At 40.6% G+C, this 16,824-nt stretch overlaps 1 protein-coding gene across 3 annotated transcripts in view; it reads right to left on the reverse strand.

Moving 5' to 3' along the window:
* CDK14 (cyclin dependent kinase 14) overlaps positions 1 to 16,824 on the reverse strand; it is a 389,160-nt gene that overhangs the window by 138,579 nt on the left and 233,757 nt on the right. For all 3 annotated transcript variants that reach the window (XM_084858927.1, XM_084858928.1, XM_084858929.1), the window contains exons 9-10: positions 16,054 to 16,174; positions 2,460 to 2,553 (exon numbers count right to left, since the gene is read on the reverse strand). In XM_084858927.1, coding sequence (XP_084715053.1) covers positions 2,460 to 2,553; positions 16,054 to 16,174 — 215 coding nt within the window. The remainder of the gene's footprint in view (positions 1 to 2,459; positions 2,554 to 16,053; positions 16,175 to 16,824) is intronic.

The following is a 16,824-nucleotide window of genomic DNA, read 5'->3' on the forward strand; positions in this document are numbered from 1 at the left end:
TATCAGAGCTTCCTTTCCAGAGCCTATTCCTGAGGAGTCCCTTTCTCCTGAGGAGACCTCTTCTGGAGACAATCACTCCTTCACACAGGAGACCTCCTAGCCTGTCACTTGAGGCAATGATGCTTCCAAGGATCAGGGGGTGGCTCAGCCTCTGCCTCAGAGACAGAGTCGCTGTCAGGAGTGCCCTAGCTGCCTCTTACAGTCCCCTCTAATAGCCAACTCAAGACACAAACAAAGAGGATTCTTTCTAAGGCTTTATTCTTTTATAACTTAATGACTCTCAGATGCTAATCACCAGCGACTAAGCAAGGAACTGCACTGGGGTAGTTAGCAGAGTAGCCTAAGCTCCAGATAAGGCAGTTGGTCCCCGTTTGCAGGAGAAGAGCAGGAAACCTCTGAACTTATGGGCTATGGAGAAGTCCTCCCTCTTACCTGTAGGTCCTCGGGACGCGACCGTTGTTTTAGTGCCAAGCGGGCAGAGCGCCTCCTCTCAGTGCCCTTGATCTGGCGCCGCTCCCTGCGTCTGCGCCAAGTGTCCAGCAAGACCCCGTCCCCTGCTCTCTCGCTGCCAGGGTCACTATCTCTCTCAGGAATGCAGGCAGGAGGAATCTCTCCCTGCCGCTGTGCCTGTGAGCAATGAGCAAGCTCCTCTCCCACGGGTTGTTGCTCTTCCTCAGAATCAGAACTGCTCTGGGGCTCTATGGGCTCAGTTTCCACCCTGACAGTTGCTTTCTCCTGACAAGGATGGCCCTGCAACCACTTCCCCTGAAGGTTCAGGGTCCTGTGGGCCTGGTGGCAGTCCTTGGTCTGGGGTACCCTGGGCTTCTGGGGCCTCTCACTTCTCCTTAGAGGAGGACTCCTCCAGTTGGGGCATGACAATGTGTTGCACTATAATTTCCATCATCCCTGACTATTGGCCATGTTGATAGGGGCTGATGGGCAGGCACCAGATCAAGGGAAGGCTGATTTATACCAAGCAATCTGCTAATGTCCTGGTCTAAGGATTAAAATCGTATAGTCCACATATGGCTTACAGATGTTGGGTGCAGTTGATAGGATGATGATGATGATGATGATAAGCGTGCCTGACACAAACAAATCTAAGTTTGGAATCACCCTTAAAAATAACAAATGTTACACCAAAACCCAGCCAAAACACAGTCTCTCCTCCTATGGATCAACTCTCTAAAATAAAGTCCCACTGTTTTCTACCTTTCAGCAACTTATACCCACCCAACCCACTTTACCATGAGAAAAGTGAACACAATGTTTTGTCAGTTTGTTTGATGGTCTGAATGGGTTACAGCAAGATGAAAAAGATGGGAAGTACGAGTGGTGGGCAAACCATCCAGTTTGGGTTCAGAGGTGCAGCCTGTCTTGGATAAGGTTGCACACTCCATAAAAGATCAGGTCTGTAAATTGGGGGTACTCCTTGACACAGGAGTCCTGTTGGATGTACAAGTGGTGTCAGTGGTGAGGAGCACCTTTTTTCCAGCTTTGGCTGATACATCAGTTAAGACTTTACCTGATGGAACAGGACTTCATTACAGTCATAAATAACTATAATGATCTCCAATGTAACACGTTCTATGAGGCGGTGCCTCTGAAAAGTGTTCTGGAACTGCAACTAGTGCAAAATGTTGCTACCGGGGTTTTGACTGGACTGAAGGAATCAGAACGTATTATGCCCATTAAAAACAAACAAACAGAATTAGGTCTGTTTCCAAGCCCAATTCAAGATGACGATTTTAAACTTTATAATGCTAAATGGCTTGGGACAGGGGTTCCTTAAGGACTAGATTTTTCCATATGTCCCCCCTGCATGTTCCATTCATCTAGGTCCTGCCTGAAATTCACCATGCCACAAACATTACATGGTTTTAGATGTTTAGGAAGGCCTACAGCTGAAAAACATCTCTCCTCGTTATTAATATAGTAAGGCTGTTTTCTTTTGCCTGTGCCTTCATGTTGGTTTTCTAGAAGTTATGAATTAGTTGTTGTTGATTTTGGAGGGTGGGTTATGATGTTGGATAATCTCTATAGTTATGTAAGGAATTAATTGTATTAGTTATCACAAACAACCTTTATTCTTCAAAAGTGATTAGTCACCTTTTGTCACTGTAACAATTCCTGTACATACTTCACTAGAGAATGAAAATATTTAATCCCTCTTTTTAAATAGATAAATTATATTTTTCTAAATGTTAAACATATAATTTTGATGATGTGCACAGTGTCTTAGGCTGATAATTATTACTAGCATTTTTGTTCCAAGTGGCTAAGCGTTTAAAACAATCTCTGGTATTCAAGGGATTGTGGTGCAACCCCTCCAGTCACTTCTACCGTGCAATCTCCACACGTTTCAGTGTGGTTTACATAAAGTTTTTGGTATTTGTCAGCCAGGTGGAAGGTCAAGAGAGTGCACACATGTAGCAATCCAAGCTAATTTCTGAACCTACCAGAAATATTCTTTCAAGTTGATCTTGAATGTCTTTCATTCCTGGAAAAGCAGCAACGCCTTGAATCATTTCTACAAAGATACAACCGACTCCCCTGAAAAGCAAAAATAAAATAAAATTTGAAAAAATACCCTTTTACTAAAAACTAGTACATAACCTGTGGATCATTACACCAATCTTGAAAACATTATTCCAGGCAGTGAAAGATGCAAGGAGTATTCAGAATTGCCTCTTTTGAAGACGGCTGGTTTCAGTGTAGATATCACAACTGCAATAGATTAAAAAAATACTACCACCCTCCAAGGTCTGAAACAATTCCTCATGTCACATGGCAAACCATCCACTTGAAAAACAAATTGAGTATGGCACAGGAAGGTTTTTTGTTCTTCTTTAACATCAATGTTACAAATCTCTCTGGGCAAGGAGTATTTTGGATGGATAGGACAATCTCAACAGAAGGTTAGTTCTTTCCATATACCAGAATGTGGGTAATCTGTTCTACCATGGAAATATTAACGGGTTTATGCAGGTCTTTTGCAAAGCATGGAACCAAGAGCAACAAAAGTAGTAACACGTTTATTACTTGTGCATGTGTATGCCACCATATTTACCAGTGGCCACAGCATATGATTTACCTGCACTGCTGGCACTGTATCACATTTCATGGTACTATTGCTGATTTAATCCAACTGTTAGCACTAATGTTCTTATATAGCAGGGATCAGGATTACGGATAAAAGTCACCTTAACTAAAAGTTTGTCTACAGCTTCATGTGGGCTGAATATATACACAATCATAGAAAAAACAGGAATGTCAATACTGCAATTACTTTTGAATAGTTGATTACTTAATTGATAACATGTAAGTAATCCTCAGTATTTTCAAGTGGCAATGATAGGAAGCTACACAATTCTAGGTGTGCCAGTGTAGTGTAACAACATATCTGGAAAACAGCTACCTCCTAAAAACATGCAATCTGCTTTCATTAACTAAGAGAACATAACTGAGTATGTATAAGTCTTACTTGGCAAATAGCCTAGTTAAAAACTCCTTTAGTTATATAGTTGATTGGCTCTGGGGCTCAGTTAAAATAGATATAAATGCAGTTATATTTTAATACATAATCCGATTTCAAATGTAGTTTCAAATAACATTAATTACTTAAGACATTTGAGGAGATTGAAAAAACAATATATTTTATTATTTTATTTATTGCATTTATACCCCACCTTTTTTCCTCTTGCAAGGAACCCAAGGCGGCTTACATTATCCTCCTCCTCTCCATTTTATCCTCACAACAACAACCCTGTGAGGTGGCTTGGGCTGAGAGTCTGTGACTGGCCCAAAGTCACCCAGTGAGCTTCCATGGCCGAGTAGGGACTAGAACCCGGATCTCCCAGCTCCTAGTCCAACACTCCTGCCACTACACCACACTGGCTCTCCATTATATATTGCAATATATTATTGCAATATGAAAAACAGAGTATAAAACACTTCAGATAATTTATAGTTATGCTCTGTATGTTCAGCGATGGGGTTGAAATTATTCTCTGTAACCAGCAAGAACATATGGAAGCAACTGAACTGATGACGTTGCCATTCATTGCCTACTTTGGTTAGTGCTTCATTAAGCCCAATATATCTTAGTCCAACACAGACAATACTTAAACCCAGCATCGAATAATATAACATTTTATATACTGTACACAAATACAGTACCTGTTGTGCTTATCAGTAATGTAAATGGTTTAATTGCGTTTGGGCATACAAACAATATTGATTCATTTAAATATTAGAGAGATAGGCACCCTAGGAACTTTTAAATATCTAGGACTTTGAAATGACCAAGTTTGAGGATACAAGAAATTTAAAGCAAATGTTTTAGCAAATTATTTACTAAAGTGGCTGTTGGAAAACTACATAACTGATTGCACTAAGAATTCCTGAAAAATTTATTAAAAATGCAAATGATTTGAACAATTAACCCAAAATAAGACGCTCTTAGAGCTTAGTCAACATTACTTTGTGAACCTAATGTGAGATGTAGTGCGCCTCAGGCCAGTGATGTCTGGTGCAGTCAAATCCCAGTTTCAGTGTACCAAGAACCTCCTCATACAGTTTCCACCAAGAGTGAAAGAGGACAAATCAATCTTATACAGGAAGCTGCCTTATACCGAGTCAAGCCATTGGCCTATCTCTCTCAATACTGTCTACACTGACTGGCAGTGGCTCTGTAGAGTTTTAGACGTGAATTTTCCCAGCTCTAACTCAAGAGTGAACCTGCAAGCTTCTGCATGCAAAGCAATGGGCTCTACCACAAAGCTATGGTCCTTCCCCATGCTAGGTTAAGGGAAATCCACATACACAAAAGATGGCCAGAATTTACTTTCCACCAAGTGTGGGGAGGGACCTCTTTGTTGACATAAAAGTTATTATAGGTGTGTGTGTGTTTTTAAAGACCCACTGCAATATAGTGGGTCAGAGCTGCTTAGCATAGACTCCACAGCACTTGGTTCAAATCTCATCTATGAAAACATTGGGCAGCCTTGGGAAGCTAAATTTTTAAAGCATTCATTCTTATCTATAAAACAGAAATAATGGCACTTTCCCTTATAGGATTACTGTAAAAACAAATCAAATTAAATCAATAATAATGCTAGTAGCCATTAAAAAGCTAGTGTTGCATCATATCGAAATTTTAAGAGTGTCAGGCAAAATTACAGTAAGACAGGCCCTAAACACACACAACTCTTGAGACCCATTCCTCAAAGAACCATTAAATACATTTTATTTTGCAATGCCTACTCTCAAAAATATTTCTAGATTCTTGTCTCTAAAACAGGGGTGGGCAACTTGTGGCCCCTCAGGTGTTTTGGCCTACAACTACCATTATCCCTCACCATTGGCTATGCTGGCTAGGGCTGATGGGAGGTGTAGGCCAAAACTTCAGGTGGGCCACAAGTTGCTCATCCCTGCTCTAGAATATAAAACTGAAGATGAGATCTTTCAGACCCAGTCCGACTTTCTATATTCCTAGTAAGCAGCAATAAGACATATGCTATCCCTTGGGGGGAAAACTCTGCATAAAGTACTAAACAATATTCAATAATACTGTAGTACACTAGTATTCAATAATACCTAAAATTTCATTAAGCCCAGCATGTCCACTTAAAATGAGATGTGACACTGCAAAACAAATATGACTAAAGCTGGAGCTACAGCCATATAATGTAAAACGTGCGCCTATTCCTCTCATGACAAGAAGTATGACTAAGCCTATTAATGTACTAGGTGGGAGCATATGTGAGCATGCTATCTTAATACTGTACTCCTATTGTTCCTCTTAGTTTTCCAGGAATCTTGCCATCACCATTGTAATAATAGAGGCAAAGAAAATTTCAAAATATAAATATAAATGCTGAAATATAAATTTAGACTGCAGAACCACTGGACAACAGGAAGACACCTGGTTCAGATGTCATGGTGGCAATTCTTGGGTGTTTTCATGAGATGCAAAATCAGTTAACCCAACAATTGTCCACAGTTTGTTGTTGGGTTAAGTACAGGTGTATGTACTTCCAATTATTTCTGAAAACAAATGTGTTCTATGATATAATACCAAGAGGAAAGACATAGTTTAATATGCACAGAAGCTGAAATTGCTCCCTAAAACATTCAGGGGAGAAATCGGTTGAGAGAATTCAGCACAAGAGCTTTAAAGAGTACCTGTACTGATACACATACTTCTTCCTTATTTCCCCCTTCAAACAGTTCTTACTCTAATTTTCCAAACTGCTTTTTAAATGGTTTAGAGGTCTGTCATGCCAGTTTATCAAGGACACTCTCAGAAAGACACAGATGCATGTGCATCTTTTAGCATCAAACGCCAGTCCTTTGCAGTCTACCTTTTCATCAGTCTCCTTTTATCTCAACACTGCTATCCTATTCTCCCTGCACATCTGCCTGATGTTTGGGAGCCATCTTTGATTCTTTAGGATCAAAGTTAATTTAATTTAGGATCTTGGTAAAATTTGCAGCTTTCAATTACTTAATGTCTCTAAATTTCATCCATGCTTTTAATTAACCCACCAACAATTTGGCATATTTTCTTATTCTATTTGGTATACCTGTTCCTCAACTGAATGTCACCTTCTGCTGGGGACTCTGCTGCTCACCTAGTCTTCTCTGCTAATTGACTTGTCCATACTTCTCCACTTTCCACATTAACTTCCATTCACTTTCCCTTACAATATTCACTTTAAGTTATTTTTCCTCACTTAAGTGCTTCCATTCTCTTGCTCTAGGTATTTTTATTCTGTGGTCTCTTCTTGACTCTTCATGATCTCTGTATTTATCTGAGACTTTTTAACTTTCTAACTCCCAAATCGCTTCTATTTCTTAGTTGTAGCTTCTTTGCCATACCATATATTTTAAATTTATTACCATCTGCTATTTGGATCTCTCTCTCTTTATATAACAGATCTACTTGTTTCTCCAGGTTTTTGCCATCCAATATTCTTCTTGTCTCCCTTTCTCCTATGGCTCACTGCCTTTGCCCTATTTCTTGCCCCCTTAAAGTGTCAGCCTGCAGACAGGGACTCTGTTTTTATTTTTGTACAGCACCCAGATGCTTTGGGCACTTCATGAATAATAAATTTTATTATTGCCTGAAGTACAAAATGCTTAATAGCAGTAGATAGGTTAAGCATTGCTTTTACAAATTGCCTCTCAGGTATCTAGCCAACCTGAAAATGAAATATGGTGGTATCTCTGCTCAGAGAAGAAACAAAACACGCATACATATATGGTTAAGAGCCACTTTTGTACACCAGAATGAAGAGCTGTAAAAATATTTTTACTCAGACCACTGACATCTTCTAAGTTTTTATCTGTTAGCACCAAATTGCAGCTACCCTGATGGAATGCTGCAAAATGAACACCAGCTCTATGAATAATCTATAAAGACACAGCCTTTCCACACAAAAGTTACACTGACTGCATAGCTTTAGGTATGCCTTAGAAGAGGGCGCAAAATTATGCTGGAACTCCAAATATAATGTAACAGATTATTGATACAATCATTTGTTCACTATTCAGTGACTTCTGCGAATGACAATCAGTGGGATCCATGTGGAACTGCTTATCTGAAATATCCAATTCATGAAGGATTCAGTGGTCACAGTTTCAACAGTTTACGGATGTGCATCTCACCATGTTGTAATTACAAATATTACCATGAAATGGGAAAATGGTTTCTTTAGGTGCAATTTAACAAATACTGGTGCCATATATCTTCCTACACATGCCTAACAGAAGCCTCCATGAACGTCCTCCTAGAAGCCAGTGTAAAAATCCCATATAAAAGAGGTGAGACATTTTGAAAATAATTATACTGATGGAATATTGAATGCCACTGGCTGCAATACTATTAAAGCTTTTATAAGATAATTGATCAGGACTAGATCTGTTCTAAAAAAGGAAAGAGAAGAATTCAATTATTGAATAAAATAAGTCAATCAGAAAAAAAATCATTATCCAGAGTATGAGTATTTACATAATTTTCCAGATCTCAACTACATAGAACATCTGTCAGAAAATTCTGCAAAACAAAAAGTGTTTGAAAAATAAAAATACACCTATCAATTAAAAAGGAATAAAGATTTAAATTTACATCAATAAAACAGCAGATAATATTTAAAATGACAATTTCGAAAGATATTGAGACTTTATAAACTAAGAATCTCAACTGCAATTATGTAAAAGAATTACTGTCTAGAATTAAGATATCAAAGATAACACTAATCAAATTGTTCTATAGAGTCCTGTCAAGCTAAAAGAGATTGCTGTCACAATCCCTTTAAAGAAATATAAGCTCCAGAGCCAGATAGTTCAATAGAATCTAAAAAACATTCTAGCTGAACCTTTGATAAAGACAATAAATGATACTTTAATCAGTATGTTACTTAATACTTGGAAAGTTGCTAGTAGAGGTAAAATAAACCCAGAAGAGAGAAAGACATTGGTTGTTTCCATGCCTTTTATCCTTAATATATTGAAGCTTCACGATTTTTGTTTCACCATGTTCACATTCAAACAAGTGCAAAACTAAGTTCTCAAGTGTTATACCTGAGATCATGCTAAATAATACATAATAATCACATGAATAAAGAAAAATAAATAAAGACACCATAGTGATATACTGCTGCAGCCTTATGTTGCACAATACATCCAGCATATCACTTTACTGTACGCTGACAAGTCAATTGCAGCATATTCTACATTGATTCCCATTGCTAGCTACCATCACTAATGAATGTATATCTTCATTAATATTCTTAAATTGCCAGTGGCTATTTACAGAGAAAGCTGGAGAATGTTAATACTGTACATGAATCAATAGCTTTTGGTTACTCTCCCAATGTCCTCCAATGACAAATGAAGTGTATAAATAGCTTGCAGCCACTGTCACCTGCTTCCCAGATACTGTCCAGTGGTTAATATTTGTATTCCTTCTCAGTATTTGTGCCTGTACTCAATTGCTGCCTATTTTTCAGTTCCTTAAGATATATAACTAGAAGCCATTTACTATAATCTCATGGGTGTCCACAGGAATTTTTCTGGGGGTGGGGTGGGGGGCAAAGCTGCACAGCAGTTTGTGGTTGTAATTGGCATGCATAGCGCACCTCTACCACACACCTGCATGCTTTCCTTCTGTGTGTGCTTTTTGCTTCGTATCACATGACATTTAGAAGCCTACACAGAGCAACAGAAGATCCTGGGAATTGAACAGCACTAACGCAGAAGAGTATTACATTCAGGAAGTATCGTGAACTCCAACAAAATTTTATTTGGAGTGAGGCATAAAAAACACACACACCTCACACACCTAGGAACAAAAGAAAAAAAAACTCAAATGCACAAACACAGTACAGCTGTCTTAAAAATATTATATCGGATATAATATTCATAATATTGACAGCTTCACATGACTTGCGTAGAATGATTTCCTTCATCTTGGAAACATTGGTGAATGCTCTCTAAAGCAGTCTCCCCAACCTGGTGCCCTCCAGATGTTTTGGACTGCAACTCCTGGTATTCCTGACTATTGGCCATGCTGGGTGGGACTGATGGAAGTTGAAGCTCAAATTATCCGGAGGGCACCAGGTTGGGGAAGGCTACTCTACTATGTATGGTTTTACTTGCTAGTTACTGCACTTTAAGCTGCTGTTGTCTTAACTGTATCATTTTAACTTTGTTAGCCAAGTTCTTCTTGAATTAAAAGCCAAGAATGAAATACTCACACACACACATTGACCTTGTTTGCACAATTGCAGTGTAGTTAATAAACCACAGTGGCTTGTTAACCATTCTGCATGTGTTGGTTCTATGCTTCCCAATTTACCCTCGCTTGGCATAGCTTGTTGTGACATCTAAACCCGGTGAGGGTGGGTAGTTGGGGTGGTTAACTGGTCCACAGCGTCAATCAGTAGGACCCTAGATAACTATACTACACAAATACACATATTGTTGGCCCCCAAATAAACTTAATACCTAGGTTTTAGGATAAGAAAATCTTATAGGAAAAACTAAATTCAGTAAAACATTTTTAAAACATCTAGCAAGTTTTCTGTCCTCCAGTAAGACATGGGATGCTATCCTAACCATACTATGTGGAATAGATTCTGTTGAAATCAATGGACACTTCTACATTGTGTTTAGCATCCAGGTGTTAATGTTAGAAATACCAACATGCATACTTCACTATGCATGTCAGCTGAGACACCTAGAAAAGAAAGACTTTTCATCTGTCATCTATTTGATCTGTCTGCTCTTGAGTGCAGTCTCAGCTTGACTGCTCAGTATTTTCCAGAAGATGAATTATTTGTCATTTTGCTGGATTCATATATTTGATGGATGCAATCAGTATTGCCTCATTTTTCACCTGGAACAAAGCATTCCTCTGGAAAAGCACCCTGTATATCTTTTTGACTTGTGTTAAAGGTCCTACATCATGGGACATCAATATTTCATGTCCATTATTAAAGACATTCTTTTTGTGTCCTCCAGCTAGGACCAGTTTTCCCCTTCCCTATGGTAATATATGGCAGTGAAACTCTCTGATTGGTGTTGATGGTCCACCTCACTACAGATTTTGTTTTAGAAATATATTTACCTTGTACTACTTAGCACATCTTTATTAACGACTTTAAAACTAAGCCTTCATCACTGTTGGAGCCATGCACAACCTTTGCATTTATATGATTAAAAAATTAATTTTGCTGTCATTTTATCAGAATAATGCTGCATAGGTCAACTGAATATTTCGTATCTTTTGCTACCATCCTAAAAGGACATGATGAGTGTAAAGTCAGAGTTCATTACTATGTAAACACAAACAGTCCCTGTTCCCAGCAGCAAACCTCTTGTGTTTAAACATTACCCCATTCATGTAGAAAGAAAAGGTTCAATTTTAACAGGAAAAGTGTAGTACAAGTGAAAAACACTGAACTTACTCCAACCTTCAGCTTATCTTCCCAGTCACTTTGTTCCTCAGTTGAGCTCAAATACCAGAAGTGTGTTCAGTTTTGAGAAAAATGCTTGGACAGGAGTATGAGGAGATAAGCAACAGATGAAGCAGGGTTCAGCATCTGCACCCCCTTGTTAAATTCAGAAACCCAAGTTCTACTATGTACATGAGTAGGGCCAATCTATATTTAAACACACAGCTCTGCCACTGCTCCGTCTGGCTTGTCCTTTATACTGCTTTTCTTTCTACAGATACAGGCTACTGCTTCTTCCACCTAGTAGTGGAAAGCTTCAGCACTCACGTTCACCAAGAAAGACGTAAGAGAGACACTGCTGTCCTATAACCAACTTACTGCAGGAAGGTTGGTCTGCAATATAGGCCAGCATGATCCTTGCTTTTTCCCTTCAGCCCCACAAGAAAAAAAAAGGGAAGTGTTTTTCAATTAAGCTTTGTCTGTCACCAGTAAACTAGGATGGAACAAAAGCTAACATTCTGTTGCTAGGTAGGGTAACCAACATCCTCCTTTCTTATAGTACAGTGAAGCAGAGTGCAACCATTTACAATACTGCTTCCTTGCTCCAAAAGCCTTTTTCCAGATTGATTATAATGAGGAAGAAGCAGCACCCCTTCCATACCTACTGTCCAGGATTTCCTAAAACCTTGGTCAGTTAAAGAACCCCATCCCCACCACTGGGAATAGGAGCTATTCCATTCCCTGGTATGCACAAATCGGAGATGGAGTGTTGTTGTCTTAGCTTGGGGGTTAGAACACATGCCAATTATCCCACCCTTAACACACTACTGCAGGTGACAAAAGCTGGTGACAAAACCTTGCTCCCAATTTGACAAAGAAACAAGCCCATTATTTTCCTGTTGGATGTCCAGCACTAACACTTGTAGAGTGACGTAGTCTTCGCTCCAGAACATCCATTGTAGTTTCTCCTGTGTACAGAATAAGTGGCTGTAAAAATGCTTGCTTCCAAAGAAACTTGGGTAGGAAAGTGTACACTAATTCCTGAGGCCACTCTGCTTCTCAGCTGTCTATCTCTTTTGTGTCCAGACACCAGTACTGGGACATGAAATGATGGACTTGCTTCTTCTCCTGACTTGCAAAGAGATCCTTCACCAGCTCCCCAGGCACCGAGTGACCTCCAAAAAGACCTGAGGATGCAGAGACTACTCAGCTTGCTGGATGACTGAGCTGCTCAACCAGGCTGCCATAGTGTTGGACACTCCAGCTAGGTGTTCTGTCTGTAGAGACACTAGATGGTCCTCCACCCAGTTCAGAATCTTGCAGGCTACCCAGTGGACAGATTGTGACTTCATTCCACCCTGCTTGTTCATATATGCTTTCACTGAAGTGTTGCTTCTGCAGATGAGAACGTATTGACCCAAGATATATCTGAGAAATTCCCGAAGTGCCAGCCTGATCACTGGAAGTTCAGACTAATTGAGGCTTCTTCTGGTTTCCCGGTTGCTCCTCATTCCCTGAGTGACCCTGTCCAGTGTGTGTGCTCCCCAGCCTGACAAGATCACATCCACAGCAATCACCACAGCAATTTGGGGACAGCTAAGCCAATTCCCGTCATCAGCCTTCCTCCCATCAGGAGCCATCACCTCAGACCCATGGAAATGGAACCACAGCTGGTTTGTCCAGCTCCTGAGGAAAAAACTGTCTGGAGTCCTTGAAGAAGGGGATCAGTGTGCTGTGGGCAGGGATTAAGGGCAGATTCAGCATCCTGACTACTTGGGTGCAAGTCTGGGGAAGAGTTTGGCCTTAACAACCTGTTCAAATGTGGTTCAGGCTGTTCCATGTCATTGTCTAAGAGCTCCCTCTCCTCCCTCTGAGGCCTTCAACTTTTCAGGGTAAACAGAGTCTCCTCCGCCCTCACAAAACTGAGTCAGAATTCCTCAGGAGAGAGAACTCTCCCTTTAGCTTTGCCTACCACAGACAGGGCCAGGACCCCAGGCTACTTGTGACCATTCCAGTGCCTGTGGCCACTAGACCTGGAAGAGAAGCCGATGTCCAAGTCAGACAAAGAAAAAGAGCTTGGAGATCTTGTCTCTCTTCTTGTAACGCTTATGAGAACAGAGACTCCTGGAGCGGCTGCCCTTTTTGCACTTCGTATTTTAGTGGTGTCTTTAATTTGGGAATGAGAAAGGGGACCTACCGCCATCAGAGACTCCTCGTCCCTAGTCCTAAGTCATTTATGCATCTACTGCGCCACTGGCCCTTGCACCCAGAAAAGACAGTTTTGCTGTCCAACTCCAGAAAAGGGAGGGATGCCTTCACTCCATCTTCTATATCCCCTGTCCTGGAGAATGCTACTTCCACTGGGTGGCTTTCAGTACATGAAGTGCTCTCAGATGCCTCTTCCACCTAAGAGACCCTTTTTCCTCTGCTTCCTACCTGAGATCAGATGGAATGGTGTGAGGGGAAACTCCTCCAGACTCTGAACCAGACTGAGGAAGAATAAGACAGGAGCTGATTAAAGTACTATCTGCCTGTTTGCCTGGCCCTGCTGAGAGGCTGCACAACAAATCCAGTCAGGCTTGCTCCTCCGGGACCTTTTTACTTTCCCCTTCCCTCATGAACGGCCCTGTGGAAGAGGCTGAGGGAGCTAACACCTACTGCTGGATTCACACCCGGTAGGTCCTGTCACTCCACCTCTCCGGGCTGGAGCCGAGCACTCCCCAAACACTCTGGCCTCCATCACAGCCCAAACCGGTGAAGTGATGGGAGACTATTCCTCCTCCCTGGTGGGTGAAAAAAAAAATAACCCACTGGGGAGGGAAAAGGGGAGGGGAGAGAAGAGGTCTCTCTAACACCCCTTCACTATCCCCACTCTGTTCACATGAGTAGAAATTCCCTTCAAGGGAAAGTAGAGAGGGGGATAGTTAGCAGACGAGAGAAAAATGAAAAGCTGCAAGTGCTAAATCTTGTGCTCATGAGAGACCACAGACCCTGCCTCCTAGCCATGAGGCACAACCAGTCTGAAAGATAGGGTGCTTCTCCCCAGCAGAGGAGTCAAAGTTGCAAGCTGGCTATGCCTCCTACTAAGGGAAGGAGTATTCTCAAATAAATTTCTAATATGCCTTCTTTACCAGAGAATCTCAGTTTTGTGTCAGGGTGGAAACTGAGCCCAGAGAGCCTCAGAGCAGTTCGGATTCTGAGGAGGAACTGCTATCCATGGGAGAGGGGCCAGCTCATCCCTCACAGGCTCAGCACCTGGCAGAGATTCCTCCTGCCAGCATTCCAGAGATAGAGAACGACCCAGGTAGTGAGGGAATGCGGGAGGGAAGCTTCTTAGACGCTCAACGCAGACGCAAAGAGCAACAAGCGATGGAGGGCGCGGAAAGGAGGCGTAGCGCCCGTTTGGCGTGCAAGCAACGGCCGCCTCCCATGGACCCAAGGGAAAGAGGGAGGATCTCTCCCTAGCCCATAAGTTCTGGGTCTTCAAGTGACTCTCTTTCAAATCAGGATCAACTGACTACCTGAAGCTTAGGCTATCCTGCTGTTCCTTGCTTTAGTTGCTGGTGATTAGCATCTGAAAGAGTCATTAAATTGTAAAAGGATTAAAGCTTTGAAAAGAAATCCTTTCGTCTGTGTCTTGAGTTGGCTATTGGAATCTACTGGGAGAAGACACCAGAGCGCTCCTGGCATTTCGTCATTCCCAAAGACTTACTGGTCGTATTATATGCTTAAGCTTTGATCGTCTGTCCATGGACCTGCTAGCCAGGAAAGGATTGTGCAACATACCACAACTGTATTACTCTGACTCTACTCAGATTTCCATCATCTGAAGGATAAATCTTGAAGACATGCTTAACTATTAGCTTGCAATCTCTTTACAAGTCTTCAACAATCTTAAAGTCAGAGGTGCTAAACAACTTAGTTCTAGGGTTTTATTATGCGAATTTGGAGAATATGCCTAGAGCCAATTTTATAAAGTTCTGCCTCAGAGGGATCAACAAGAAGCACTTTTTTCTTTTATTAAAAATTCAGAGATGTGAATATTAGTCTTTCTACTCTGGTCTTTTGGGCTTTACTTTCACAGACCAAGTTCAAATAATGGGTGCTTGATAATATGTAAGAGTAGAATTAGGGATGACTCCTGACAGACTCACTCAACTTTTGACTCCAAAATAAGAAGCAGATATAGATTTTCAGCTGTATTTCTATGTCCTTGAGTGCTATCCTTGAGTACTGATGTGTGCTCAGGAGATGTCGCTCCCACAGAATAGGACAGGAAATGTATAGAAGCAGCCATGCTTGGGTGCTCAAACGTTGCAAAATGTTGTATAAAAACAGGGCCTAGGGAGGCCAATGACAGATGCATGAAACAGGAAGGCATGTAAAACATCATAAAATGGGGTTCGTAACAGATCAGAGGCAATAGCCCTAAAACCAGATGTTGCCCTGAGATTAGGTGAGGCCCAGCCACGTTAACTGAAGTCTACCACTGCTTACACCGAAACAGGATTTTTGTTTAGGCTGGGAAGAACAAAGGTGTCCTATGATTTATCCCTGCTGTATCTGAAATGTTACAAGTGGGCACTGAGTATATTGTCAAGCAAAAACAAAGCACTAGGCAACATTGCTTTGGTTACAAAGTTTGTGGTATTCATACAATTATTTTCCAATGTTTACTGTATTTTGGATTACATGGCTTCTTTCTACTTTTCTCTAAGCATTTGTAGGGTGTAAAATTCTCCAGAAAATTGGATTAACAATAACAACAGAGTAAGCAGTCACATTACTTGGTTGAAATGCATGACTATATGCATATACACTAATAATTCATGGTTGGAGGTAGCACGAAGGTTTCTTAGAAAACTATGTCTTGAATTTTAAGTCTGCAAACAGAGTAGTCTGTATTGTTTATCTTAAGGACAATCCTAAGCATGTCTACTCCAAAGTAAGTCCCACAGAGTTGAATGGGACTTATTCCTTGCTAAGGGCATACAGGATCGCAGGCTTAGCTTGTCAAACACATCATTTGTCTAAACAAGTCAAAGACAAAGCAACAAAATATATGGGTTCTGTAAAAGCACTGTGTTCTTACCACATATCAAGGCAGGTGGAATACTCTGTTGAGCCTAAAAGGACATCTGGAGGTCTGTACCACAGGGTAACCACTTCATTAGAATACGTATGACTGGGGACAGATTTGGCTCTTGCAAGTCCTAAAAAGTAAATACAAACACAACAAAGAAGTAAGCATATAAAAATAAAGTCCACTTTAGATCGTTCAAAGGTCTGTTGTACATGAGACTGCTTGAAATACCAGATTTTGTTTCTTCTGGCTGTGTGTTAAGTTAATCAGAGAAAAACATATCCATTTCTATCATTCAACACATCACAAAACAAAGTGGTGACTCAAAGTATCAGGAGACTGAATTATTGATTTTAATCATTATAGGGTTGTCATGTCTTTATTTTCAGGATCTAATGCTCCATGTTACAAAAAGAGAATGTATTGGACATAATTTTAAACTACTGAATTTAAAACTAAAACAGTTGAATCCTTAAATGTCAGCAGTTAGAACAAAAGAATTAGGAACATAACCAGTGTAATACAAGACAATAGGTAAACTGAACACAGAGATAAACAGCTCCAAGGAAAACATCACATCTTCATCCACATTAGAACAACAACAACAACAACAACGTTTCAGGCATATGCTAGTTCATTGCATATGGCTAGAGAACCAAAAATGCCATTTCCCTTATCGTTTGGAAGCAAAACAGGGCCGCCTTTCAGGGCAGAAGCCCTCCCAAGGTGGCTTATAGCAATAAAATACATAAAAACAGTTAAAATATTAAAAGCAATAAA

The sequence above is a fragment of the Heloderma suspectum genome, chromosome 5 (assembly GCF_057233095.1).
Source record: "Heloderma suspectum isolate Gila_16-S chromosome 5, 16-S_ref, whole genome shotgun sequence".
Taxonomy (NCBI): Eukaryota; Metazoa; Chordata; class Lepidosauria; order Squamata; family Helodermatidae; genus Heloderma; species Heloderma suspectum.